This window comes from Plodia interpunctella, chromosome 3, assembly GCF_027563975.2.
Source record: "Plodia interpunctella isolate USDA-ARS_2022_Savannah chromosome 3, ilPloInte3.2, whole genome shotgun sequence".
NCBI classification, from domain to species: Eukaryota; Metazoa; Arthropoda; class Insecta; order Lepidoptera; family Pyralidae; genus Plodia; species Plodia interpunctella.
Window position 1 is genome coordinate 7,151,115 of NC_071296.1, and position 14,247 is coordinate 7,165,361.

At 33.1% G+C, this 14,247-nt stretch overlaps 2 protein-coding genes across 3 annotated transcripts in view; one reads left to right on the forward strand and one right to left on the reverse strand.

Annotated features, from left to right (window-relative positions):
- The first annotated feature begins 2,302 nt into the window (after nt 1–2,302).
- LOC128683536 (troponin C-like) lies at nt 2,303–12,060 on the forward strand. 2 transcript variants are annotated; one of them, XM_053769258.1, is made up of 6 exons: nt 2,303–2,455; nt 4,274–4,304; nt 9,753–9,896; nt 10,591–10,710; nt 11,058–11,189; nt 11,774–12,060. In XM_053769258.1, exons 1-6 carry the CDS (start codon nt 2,432–2,434, stop codon nt 11,800–11,802), a joined length of 480 nt encoding a protein of 159 aa, XP_053625233.1. In that variant the 5' UTR covers nt 2,303–2,431; the 3' UTR covers nt 11,803–12,060. The 2 variants fall into 2 exon arrangements, with proteins under 2 accessions (XP_053625233.1, XP_053625234.1); XM_053769259.1 differs by lacking the exons at nt 2,303–2,455; nt 4,274–4,304 and adding an exon at nt 9,505–9,655.
- Nucleotides 12,061–12,377: 317 nt separating this feature from the next.
- cv-2 (crossveinless 2) overlaps nt 12,378–14,247 on the reverse strand; it is a 41,563-nt gene continuing 39,693 nt past the window's right edge. Inside the window, exon 8 of the mRNA XM_053769377.2 lies at nt 12,378–14,125. The gene's annotated coding sequence lies outside the window, so the exon portion shown is untranslated. The remainder of the gene's footprint in view (nt 14,126–14,247) is intronic.

Consider the following 14,247-nt stretch of genomic DNA (forward strand, 5'->3'; position numbering starts at 1 on the left):
CTTATTTCATCATTCAATGAGTCTTAAATTCTATCCATTTATTTTTAACTCACTCTTGAAAAGAAAGTCTTACTAAATCATCCGTTTCACGTCCTGAATTCAACTTTTTTTACGAACTGTTGAGTTTATAACCACGTCTGAAAATAGCCTGTCTCGAACCAGTGCTCATAAAAATGCGATTGATTTATAACTGGTACAATTCTATTGGCAACACACCATTACCATTACAGGAATGAAACGGTGGCCGTCCATAGACAATCAATTCTTATTGATTGTCTATGGACACCATGGATACTACATCTTAAAAATTAGAAATCAATTAAAAGTAAAAGTTTGTAAAAATCGATTTGGCATCTACCTATATCGATTATTTTACTTTTCGTTGCGTGAAGATTAGAAAAAGACATAAAATGAAAAAAATATCTCTTCCTTCCTTAGTGACTTTGATAAAATTTACGGCGGCGAGAATTTTTTTTTCTTGATAAATTTGTTTTTTGCTATTTTAAATTGATTGTTTGTTTTTATATAAGGTTAATAAACCCAGACAAGTGAAATAAAATTAAATAGACAGTAAATTACTAAACTAGGAGAAAAATCTACACAACAAAATATTTAGCCATTGCAAAAAGCAAGTACTTAGGTAGTTACTTACAAAAGTAGGTAACTAAATGAACATTACCTATTTGCTATAAATTATTGGGATCGTACTTAAATCAAAATCTATTAGGGGTTCCGTCTGAACCTATATACGGCTATGAAACTCTAAAAATTATTCTAAGTAACTAAGCAGGCACCATATTTAAGCAAAAAATTAGGCTTTAATTTAATACTAACAAAATAAAAGTAGAAAAGGTCAATGAACCAAGGTTACGAAGGACGTAGCCGTAGCCCGAGCAGTGCCAATTTTCTTACTTCTACGTGCTTCATTTCTTACTTCGCGGACAGATTGATGACTCTGCCACAACGACGATGCCCGGGCAAATTTCACGACGCATGCATGTTGTTTTAAATATTTTGCAAAATATAATTATTTTTCCTTTGTTGAAATGCTTTGTGGCCAGGTTTTGACAGTTCTTCGTAATTAAATTTCGCTTGAAATAACTTCCAGGTTTTTTTATATGGAAGTACATTACATACTGGCTAAATGAATCAGTTCATTGTTCCATTCGGAACTGAAGATATCTTCTTCCCGGCAAATGTCTGGCAGCCAAGCATGTACGCCAAGTCTTGGCAGAAGAATATACCGCACGACTTACGTGCCCACATTCACATTGGGCCATTTACACCAGTGTTAAAGTCTTTACACTAGTGTGCAAGTCGGGAAATTTCCAATTTAATATCAATTTCCCACACTATTATTCATCCCACGACCCTGGTTTTAATAATAATTTGATTCCTTATTGATAATGCAAGCTCTTCTGGGTAAAGTTGGTTATTAACAAAACTTTAATAACTAAGTACTTACAATGATAAATGTCTAGATTGCTGTAAGTATAAATAATCAAAAACTCAACGTTGAATTAGATCCAACTTTCATATTTCAATTTAAATCCCTACAGTTATATCATGGAATTCATAAAAGTAGGTATGAAATATTATTTTAGTTTTGATCTTGGCTGCACAAAATATAATTAGTCCTCCCTACAGTATCATATTTTATTCGTAGCGTGAGTTATATCGTTATATTATGACATAACATAAAAAGTGATCAAAGTGAATTTACAGTCTTTCGCAAACGTAAACAAATTACAGTGGACACATTACTAAAAATGATTGTTTTTCGCAAATGTGCTATGCAAAGTTCAGGGTTATTAGGTACAGGGGTAATTAATGTTGTTTATGTTGCGTTAGGTACTTTTTATTCGAATAGTACACAAGTATTTTCTCTTGATTTTCTTTTGAAAACGTCATATAAGTGTTCGTCTTTATCTAGAAAACTTACCAATAATATTCCAAAAATACCTTCACTTTGAACTGTTAGTTCTGTTCAATTCAATTAAGAGGTTTCCAGCAAAATCGCAAATAGAAATTTCACGGAAACTGATCAGATATTATATTACATGGATGGCTTCACATTATGGAAGTCATCATGCCGTAATTCTGCAAGGCATACCCTCGAGTACCGCACCCATTGCTTGTTTACGTTTTTCCTGACCACGTTTCCGACTAAAAATACATGGCATCCTGCCGTTTGAGGCTGCCGCGATTGGTCAGCGCTCGCGCAGGAAGACGGATAGGACTCGCCACAGCACGGCTCCCGACCCCCGCCCCCCTGCCCCCCCTGCCCCCTTACTCCATCTGCTATATATGAAAGTATCAAGTAAGGCCGCCAGTATCGTGAAACAGCAGAAAATAACCCTGAACGCTGGAAGCAGCAGACTTGCCGTCAGTCGTGTTGTGCGTCTCACAGTGATAACTAGTGACATCAAACATGGTTCTGGACACAGAAGATTGGGTAGGTGTTGATATTCGAAAAATTAAATAATTTTCAGAGATTTATATTTTTAACAAATTTTCGAATTCGTAGATTTTAATAATTTTTTTATTTATTATTTTACAAAATAAATTTCCTAATAAAATTTAAAACTAAAATCGGAACAAATTGTAGCGTATGACACTGAATGATAGAAGGAAGTAGTGTTGGATGCGCGCGAGTGGACGCTAACAGACGCTGTCGCCGCTTTTGGATAAAATGTCAGGGATGTGGCGCCTGAATGACAGAAGACAGTTGTGACTTGTTATTTTTTGTATTTGTAAAAGGAATATACTAATTCCTTTTACAAATACGCATTTTATCATAAAGATTAGAGATTGTGAAAATTTTGAATAGATTTTGTGAACTTACTTTTGATAGCATTTACCATTATATTACCAATCATATTGGTAAGGTATATGACTAGGCTATATTTGTTTTCGCATCCTTATTGTTTTAATATTAGAAAGGAAATAAACGGACAACAACAAACAGGACCCGACCGACGCACTCCGCCCTAAACTGTTTGGGCGGACGCTCTCCTTTCCTCTACATGTTTTAATTGATTTTCGTCTTGAATTTCAGTGTTTTTAGGAAATTCTTATCCTTACATATTATAAAACAAAGTCCTCTGCCGCGTCTGTCTGTCTATTCGCGATAAGCTCAAAAATTACTACACGGATATTCATACGGTTTTCACCAATAGATAGTGTAATTGCTGAGGAAGGTTTAGGTGTATGGATTATTAGGTTTTATCCGAGCAATGCCGGCCGCTAGTTAATTACATTAATAAAAGGGTATCCTACTAATTTATAAATGCGCAAGTTTGTGAGAATGTATGTGTGTATGTTTGTTACTCTTTCACGCAAAATGTACTGGACGGATTGTAATGAATAAAATAAAGTATATATATGTACATGGGTAGAATATAACCCAGAATAACACCTAGTGTACTTTTTATTTCGAAATTCCCACGAGAGTAAAGTCCCGGAACGCACCTAGTCCATTATGAACATAAATAAACTAATACAGTCCAAGTAATAGTTTATTTAACATCAAGTGGAGATGTAAAAACAACTATACAAGAATCATGTAAAGTAAATTTGGAAACAAATAATTAAGTACCTATTAACATTTTTTTATTACATAAAACATTTCAACTCGACATTTTAAAAAGATCTTGTAGATCTTCAATAACCGATTTAATCATCATGTATCGTATACCTAAATACTCCGCATTTCAGAACACATTATTTTTTTATGATTTCAATGTTTGTTCAATGTGTTTTCATAATGTTTTGAAAGTACCTACGTGATTCCAATAAGCTGGTGGATGCCAACGCTGCGCAAGAGCAGTGCGTTCGGCTATTTTTGTTTCAATTGCACATAAAATAATTTTATTACTGGTCAGGTTCTGAAAAGTTATTACGGAATATTTAATGGATTTATATTAAGAAATTGTATTGTATTAAGAAAAAGGATAATTTATTTTACAAAAACAGCTTTACCTATTATTCTGTCGGTAGCATAAATTAATCCACATAAAGAGAAAATATAACTTTTCGCCAAATCTTAATCAATTTTTATTAGACATCATAAAGTTATTATGCCTTGAAAATACTATATTAATACTATACACACCTATTAGCCATACCCAATTTTTGACACATTTCATATAATATTTAGATCGGCTAAAGAATAAAACTACTTATGTGGGCAAATCTATCCACTTCCATTTGCTTTTAATTCAACTAATAATGTACCCTGAAACACTTCTCATTTCAAAATTAATTGTTTCAGGCTGATGAGCTCCCACCAGAACAGATTGCCGGTAAGCACAATATTGAAAATTCATATCAGAAAATATCTGTATTTTAGTCTTTCTGTTTGTAATGTATAAACTCTAAATTACTGGCCTAATTTTGATGAAATTTGACACAGAGATAGACAAAACCTTCAGAAATAATATAGGCTCCTTTTTTATTATTTTACCAGAGCAGAATTTTACCAGAACGAAGCCAGGGCGGTGGCTAGAATATTTATATAAATATATCTATATGAATTTTGTATATTTGAAATATTTGTTTATTTGATTAGAACAATGAACCGACCAAGTTTTCATAGGGTCAATATTAGGTATGGGCAAGTAGGTTTAGGTTATACTGGTGAATTATTTATTATTATACATCAAATTCTTGCGTAACTATAAAAAAATAGGGATTGGAAGTGTGACTCGAGCAGAAGATTTTGATATCTAATGTAAGCATGTTATCATTAAAAAACAAAACAAACAAGCTGACCAACCTACATTCTCCTACTATTTTTACTATGTTATTTTTCTAAAAGTGATAAAAAATCGCAAGCTCTGTGCTGGCTTTCTTCCAAGTACACAATGGAAGCTGACTTAATAAATTTACCGACCGCGCGCCTCGGGTAATAAATTAATTCTTCCAAATTTTGCGTGTGGGTTTAATTAACCGTACAAAAATAACCCAAAATCAACTACAGAAGGCGTGGCCCACTGAAACATAGAAAGGTATTCTTAGACGCACGATGTAACACGCAGACATTTTCAAATGTAAACGAACTTTTATTTTAAGCGAGGCACTTTGAGATATGTTAGTATATTTATAAGAAAAAAAAGAGAAATGAACTGCAATGTAGTTATCAGTTAACATAAACAGTGAAGACAGACTATAAAATTGTGTTTAAAAAGTCGTTAATCATTATTATGTTTAGGAGTTGGAGCGGATGAAGACACAAAAAGTGGAGATTGACGAGACTAGCGCGCTGAGACAGAGACAGACTGTCACCTGAGTGACAGTTGTTAACAAAGAAAATTGAATTTTCTGTGACAGAATTAGACAAATAAAAAATGTACTATAAAAACTCTGAAACAGCTTTAAAACGAATTGCTTGAGATGAGATGAATAGTTTACTATTAATCAAATTTTCAGAAAATCTGAAGAAGTTATGCATAAATTGAGCATTGAATCAATCTTGCAAACTACACAATACTTTGGTTCAGTGTTCATTCGTGGTTTATATTTGGTTCACATAAGTGTACTATTGGGTACTATTTCTTTTACTTTAAAGTTTCACGCATGTGAAGGTAGATTCAGATTTTCCTTTTAAGCTACGGGACACTTAAAAGTAATATAAATCAATTTATCTGCTTAAGAGCTACGAACATGCGAGATTTGATAATTTAAAAAAATTATGAAATATAATTATGAAATAACTTATCAGAAAAAGTTGAAGGAGAAGAAGTTGATTTAAATGGATTGTGTATATAAATAATTAAAAACCTTAAGAAAATAAAAAGCCGATGGCGATGGGCTTTTGTTACGCTTGGAATAATGCCAATATAGCGTGGAAATCTGACAGCAGACGCCGTCATTGTTTAGCCAATAGCCCCAATATTACCCAGAAACTACACTATGGTGTGCTTGTAAAAAGGTAATTTATGTCCTTAGTCATGATGTATATATATCTCACTGAGTTCAGCAGTTATTATTCAGCGTAATAGTTATTTTTACCTAAATTCTCTCTCATCTGAGTGTTTTCCCGGTGTCTTTCCCAGACTTTGACCGTCGGAGCCCAAAGCCCCTTTTATATTTTAGTTTATCTTACACTGCAATGTAATAGAGAACTTTCGTAAAATATAGTCATCTTAATCAAAAACCCCAGAAAAATACACATAATAACTTAAAAGTCTATTTACTGAAATGACCTATAAAATATACTAAATGTAAATGCGACTATGACAGTCGATTATATTATGCGGTCGGGAATGGCGGCACAGTTTTTAGAGTAGTTTGTTATTTGTCACATCGCCACCTACTCGGATTTAAATAAAATTTAAACACGATAAACTTTCATGTAAAACGGTCTGTGTCCGAGGCACAGACGAGATTGCCAACCGGCTTAAATCATGCCTGCCTGTGATAAACGCTAGAACACTAGCCAAATTCCCGGAATTTTGTGGAATTGTACACGCCAGTAATATTACATAGCATTTAGAATTATTTATTTTATGTAAATTTCAAAATACAAAACAAACATTATTGGTCAATTGATTCGATTTTGATTGAATGCCATTGTGTGTCTCTTAAGAGTTAGTTCTTAAGTACCCGTGACCACAACGATGGGTTCGTTGTGGTCACGTGGCATCGATCCACTTCATCATAATTAATTCATTTTTATTCCTCGGATTGATATTGCACTAGGCTTTAAATTATTTAGGTTTATCATTTACCTAACTTCTTATGATAAATCTACTAAGTTTAAAAAAATAATTTATGTTAAGAAAATTGATAATATTTTATATTATAAAAAAGGAGGAAAAGAGCGGCAGGTTAAGATCTGTATCTTTTATGAACATTTCGTCATTTCAATTGATGAGAAGTATTTTAAAAGTATCTAAAATTTTCCTTAAACCAGAATACAAGTCTCCATGAACAAGAAAATATGAAAATAGTTTCAAGATTTATATTCGGACAGCCTAGCTCACTGAACCCGAAAGTTTGGATAGTTTTCAGACACATAAACTAACTGGAGTGTGTAACAATGGAGGAATATTGTGCATTACACAAGTACTGCTGTATATACTTTATGAGCCATACTTCTGAGATCCATTGCATAAAGGGGTTAATGGGGACAGAAAATACGTCACTCCGTTGGAGATAAAATAAAAGACGTCGGAATACACATTTTTAATTTTTCATAGAACTTTTAATTACGACGGATACATTCTAACGATTACGATAAAGAAATACACCACAGCTAATTGTAACTTTGAGCTAATTTCAAAAGTGAATCGGGTATCTGTGGGCGGGTAATTAATAATCGGGAAAAATACAGAAAAAAAAGCAATAAAACTCATGGAACTTTGAGATAACTGCCAAGACATCTTGACGATTAAAATTAACAACACGACGCTTCGGCGAAAATAAAAATGTGTGTTTTTAAAACTATTTTGTTGCCAAAATATTGTAGGACAGCTGCGTCCAGGCAGCGGCGGCGATGGTTTATCTCATGATAACTGGTTAAAAATGTCGACTGATCTTAGAGATGCATGTCGAATTGTTGCGTCTTATCGTTCTATCCTTGGCTGCGATTGCTCCCAGCCCGGAGCCGTGTCGTGCGTCAGCAGACTCGGTTGCTAAATAATGACGGAAACGGAAACTGGTGAAACATGCCGCCATCCGTCTCGTCTCTGATTACAACGTTAGATCACAGATTTTAAAGTTTTTTATGTTTTCTTACTTTCTAGTAAGAAAGCATTGAAACACATGTAATAATGAGGAAAATGTAATAATTATGAAAATTTTACATAAGTACGTACCTATGTCTTGTATTTAAAATTAAGACAGATATTTATTGATTTTTGTGGTGGTGGCATGAATTTTGCCATGCACGTAACCAAGGTATTAAAACTACAGTTAAAATTGCAAACGTAGATAAATAATCTTTTATCTACGTTAAGCTATAAGACTAGTAAAAATAAAAATCTACCCGAGAATATGGAGATATTCTCGGGTAGATTTTTATTTTTGTAGCTTTTTATCTTCAGCCGCTTCGTATGACATCATAAGATAAAAAGCTACAACAGCATTCCCAAAGAGGGAAACGTCAGACAAATGAAGGATCGTTAAAATACAGCCAAATCAATGAAAAGATTACTTACTTAGACAGTATTGACATCATGCCGGCATATTTTAGTTCCTAAAGTCTCATACTCCACTCAACTTCTTTATTTCTAACTGTATTTACCAATGAAATTATAATAATTAATTCAATAGAAGTGCCCCTGATACAGAAACCATGGCATGCCATATTGAAGACTCGTTGAAATAACTAATTCTCCCCGTATTTTTAAAAGGGTCCCAGGCTTCTTGGCGCCACATCCACGAATAAAATCGAGAGAACGCTTAGATGAAAGAAATTGCATTGTAACTTATAATTCTACTAATTTGTATTCATCACAGAAAAATAATATTTCTTTGGAAAAGTTCTTCAGCAGTTTATCTTTCATACGAGTCATTAAAAATCTGAAGAAGTTTATTTTCGTTCGCTACAAGTTATATCTTTTCATATTTATATAAAATTATGACGCACGGCAGAATTTATAGTTGTTGGTGAAGATTTAATTAAAACATTTTTTTAGTTCCACGTTCTCAGAAGGGTGCCCTAGGAACATGCCTTATTATTAGGCCTCCATTGTCCTTTTATTGTGAAATACATTTTAACTTTATTTAAACAACTAAAATAACAGCCTTTCCTTACAATTAAGACCAAAAACAAAATGATTTATGGAAAACAAAACATAGAATCTAGATTTTATTCAAGTAAATGGGTCATTGCCAGGCTTGTGTTGATCCCTCCCACGGACACCCGTGTTATGACAAATACTTCTCATCATTTCTAATTACTGTACTGTAATGTAGGGCACACTGCCACAGTTGTTTGTGTCACTGTAGTAAGTGGAAGATATATGTACTTAATAACACTAATCATTACGTCTACTGATCATGACGAATTGGGTTAAGTATCCGTGAATCTGTGATAATGTATCAATCGACAAAAGTTATGCTGCATACTCGTCTTTCTAGAGCTGTTTATTTTGTATTTTGTCGTTTTTCGTAAATATCTCTGAAATTTCTTTGTATTTCCAAGGATAATTTATCATAAGATATTTCTGTACAATATTTCGATTTGAATTAGTTCGCTTAATTTCAAAAAAGGGAGGGAAAGAAAAGTGAATCCCATAGCAAAAGTGATTCGAATCTGAAAAAGACAGTCGTTTTATATTGTGAGACTTAAAGACTCAAATAGTATCTCCATGCTCTATAGAATTTCGTGAAATAACTATAATATTTAGTATTTTGATTGTTAATACTATTGACCTATATACAAAGCATAGGAGAGCAGACGCCGACCGACTCCGAGCGCGCGTTGCTGCAGCAGAAATAGCCACATTGCACAACTGATTTGCACTGCATCGCGGTGCATTGAACTGCTATCCTAATCCTATTTCATCCCGAGGAACGATCAGTGCAAGTCTTTTTATTGCCAGGGTAGCACAGCCATTTTGTCAACTTAAATTTTTGTTATATAAGTGAGGAGAAAAAATCTATCTGAACCCTCGTTGATACGTCATGCATCCTTTCAACATTGAGGGTAGGGATCTATAAATTCAGTTGCATCTTTTGATTAGTTACATAATCGTACTTATAACTGAAGTTGTATAACTAAAAGAGAGTGTTGCTTGTTTTAGTGCTGCGCAAGGCTTTCGATGGCTTCGATCACAACCGCTCAGGCAGCATCCCCTGCGACTTCGTCGCCGACATCCTCAGAATGATGGGGCAGCCCTTTAACAAGAAGATCTTGGAGGAGCTCATTGAAGAAGTCGATGCTGATAGTGAGTATTCTCTTGAGTCTTTTAATTTGTATGATACAGATTTAATGGTTCTTCTAGCTTATTGTTTAAAATGTCTTGGTAATTTTATCGTCGTCGTTAAAATAATCTACTATAATAGGGTACTTTTAAAAGTCTTAAATCCATATTAGACACCATTTAAAATGTGTCTTGTTCAATCAAAGTTAGCATTCATTTAGTCCTAAAGGAAATAATTGTCTAGTATCTGCAGATATTCTGAAGATTTGACAAATTAAATTTGTGAAGTTCGCCAACTGCCTGCCAAGAATCAGACAATTTAGAATAACTTCTACAGTTTTATCTAATTTATTTCTATAGCATTTTTATACTTTCTAACATTGGCGACAGCAACATAATATTTAATATAAGCATTAGCAATAAATACGCAAGTAGATATCTATTTTTATAACTGACGATGAGATACTGTTCTATAACAGACTCCACAAAATTTTAGAGACGTGTATAATTTTGTATGTGTTAGCTTCATTTTCTTATGACAATGAAAATGTGAAATTTGCCCTTTTTATTTATACAATATACCTTATAGACAGATATACAATTTGTATCTAAAATATGATCAGATTTTCTAAAATATGATCTTAATGAACAAGCGTCTCTTCATCAGAACAACTAACACAAGAAGCCAGTAATAAAAACATATGACGTAATATTTCAGAGTCTGGTCGTCTGGAGTTCGGAGAGTTCGTAACCCTTGCCGCCAAGTTCATCGTGGAGGAAGATGCTGAGGCTATGCAAAAAGAACTTAGGGAAGCTTTTAGATTATATGACAAAGAAGGTGAGGCACAGTTCATATCAGTTTGAAGGAACGATTGTAAAGTCTTAGAGGTATTCTGAAAGCAAGAAAAAAATACTCAGCTATAGAACAGCAAAGACGTAGAATAATTTATTATGTGCTTTTTAACAAACATATGTTTACGCTGAAATACATAAAAATGAAATCAAAAATAAAACGTACTAATTACGTTAAAGTTGAACCCACAATCCATGTAGCAAAAGCGAAAATATTTTATTTATCACAATTCATTCATTTTTATTTCTTCCCATTGTAAAATCGAAAATATAATACATTTGCTGTTGACAAAGAAATAGGTAAATGTAATAGATATATTTGTCAATTGACAGGCAACGGTTACATTCCCACGTCGAGCTTGCGCGAGATCCTGCGCGAGCTGGACGAGCAACTCACCGATGAAGAGCTCGACGGGCTCATCCAAGAGATCGACACCGACGGCAGCGGCACCGTAGACTTCGATGGTAAACTATTGTAACCTAATGGATGATTTCGACTGGCTCGTCAGTAGACTGACAGCAACATCTTCAGCGGGCAGCTTGCTATTGTAACATCGGTTACCTCACCAAAGATTATATCTGTCTTATCTAGGAGATTGACACCGACGGTGTCAGTGGACGGTAAGCTTGCTAAATTACAATAGTGACCTGTACATAGCGTATACTTCGGTAGTAATCTTGCGATTGTAATTTCAAATGGCCTCATCCGTAAAATCAACACTAACGTGTAAAAAAAGCAATGGCACCGTAGACTTCGACGTCACTAAGTCCTCCTTAGAGATTCTGGGCTATAACATGTAGAAGATCTTTCTTCTCTATCTTAAATCACTCTCTACTCTCAGAATGCCAATCAACTCACAGCCAATGGATTCGTATTTCATTCGGTTTAGAATAACGTCTTACGATCTTATACTTGAAAGTTGGTGAATCCATTTTTATAATAAAATTGAATTGAGCACTGTTAGGAATTTCATATTCGTAAATATTGTTCGGAATTTATTTCGCCGTCAGTTTTTGCTGTAGTTCAACAATACCTCTTTTTGTTTCAGAATTCATGGAAATGATGACAGGAGAATAAGCGTTTACTTCTATTTTCTTCTATTTATACGGTCTAATTTAAGGAATCTCTACACTTCGGTACTTCAACCTTTCGAGTCTTGGGAACATTGGACGATTCATTCTAACATTCAGAGATGAATGTTTAGGTACATCAATTTCATCCATAACATAAAGTATTATGTATGTATTGTACAAAATAATATTTGTTCTTGTTTAATTGATGTGTGTGACTGCGTAATGTTTATACCTACTTATTAATAAATCTTTTATTCTACTATTTATGTTTAATTTTACCACTTTCTCAATATCAATGACCGACAGAACAGCAAATTATATAGTTAGTATTACGAAAACGTTTGAGAAATATATTATAAATATATCAGAGATAAAAATAAGTATATGGGCTGTTTTTAACTGGGTGCCAAATTGTCCTAGATAATTTCTATGACATAAAGTTTCGGAAAATTGGACGCTTGCCAGTGTTAGGAAACTGAATCTACGTATATGATCTAGGTACCTAAATAAGTATTTAAATGAGTTTTGATTATTATAATACCAGGAAAAAAGTGAGGTAATTATCAAATTAAAACACAGTTGAACGATAATCATGTATTAGGTAAATTATTTGTTCATTCAATAGCTTCGCAAATTTGGGCCGATTTATTTAACCCACGATCAAAGGCTAGTGGTATACAAAATATTCTAGCGCAAAAGCTAAATATATTCAATAGGTATACCAATATTTTCTTACGTACTACACAGTTCTAATTTCAACAAATTTAAGACACATGATGGATGGGTCCATCTGTATATAAATAAATATTTTATATGGCATTTAGATTTTTACTAGATCAATATTTTGATGTATGCGCTAGGTGAGTAAATTGCTATGGCGACACGTAATTCCTTTGAATCAATTGTTTATGAGTACAATGATTTTCATTTTTTAATGAAGTATTCTTCTTTTAAGTGAGTAGATAAAGTCATCAAAATAATTAAATCGAAGAAAACTTATAATTGCACTACCTACCAGTAATTTAAACATTCATTTTAACGGTAGAGTAATCACATTATTTTAAAATACAATTAAAAATAAAATATTAATCCTCGTGAACTTCACAAATAATTTAAAAGCCTACATAAAACGTAGGCCCTACTTAAAATTAAAAAAGTAATTTAAATATTCGTATTCAGAAGATACTAATAAGAACGAGAGCATTTATAATTAGAATGTCTCAGCGACTTTCACGCGGAAAGCGGATAACCCTAAAAATATATTTCGTGTACTGAATCATTTTAATGCGCGACGACAGAAAAATAATTCAGTGCACAGTGGTGAGTCAACATAGACATAGATAAATGGATACAAAAATATTAATAAATATTTCCTCGAAGTCATAATGCTCGTTGAGGCACCTAGGATACATTAATACTTATACATAGTCATATTACATGTAAGTAGGATCATAGTCAAACAATCAGACATTCTGGCTTAGCAAAGCATTATCTATCACAATAACTGTCAAATTTATACGTAATCAGATGGCACTTAATACATTAGGTGTACTTAAATGGGAAAAACTATCGGCACGCTGACTTATTATTACAAATATAAATACATTTTTACACATGGTGCCGAAACGTGACTGCTGTTACGAACTAATATTTTATCATAACATAACATTTACAAAGTCAGAAATAAAATTCATTGGTAACGTATCTAATAACTAAACTTTACAAGAGTCTTCAATTAAAATAACTAGAACTAAATTACAGAGTTACGTGCGGCAATTTCGTATTATGTACACATCATACTTCTCACAATCTCATTAGCTTCTTGGCTTGGGATAGCTAGAATTATCTAAGTTTTCAACTGAACTACCTAGGATGAGATCTCAATTTGAACTATGATTCACCAAACATCTCCAATTATCACATTTCATGAAAAGAAATGTTGTATTAGATTTCATATAATTTATTATTACAATTAATATGTAATGATTATTCATTACATTTACCGAATATCTGCCCGATGCTTAAACTACAACCAGCAATAAAATACGAATTGAATGGGTACTTGGTGAGTTAAATATGAAAATCTAATAAAAATAATACACTTAATGGAATGCTTCATGTGTACTTATAAATAGTTATGATGCTGGTCTCCGCAAGACAGAACTGAGATTATGATGGCCTTATTTAAATAATATTATGTACTTGTTCACTTAATTATAAGTAGTTGTATGAATACTGTTAAGTAGTTAGATCTTCTTTCCTATAAAGCTGGATTCTCATTTCCAATGCAACTCACAAACGATCATTTTATCTTGCATTCATATACTCTGAAACAAAACAACATATTTTTAAGATACTGACTGAGTGACTAGAAATAATGAACATCGATCATACAAATCTATATTGCTTCCACAGGGAAGCAAAATAGATTTGTAAAGATCGTGAAAAG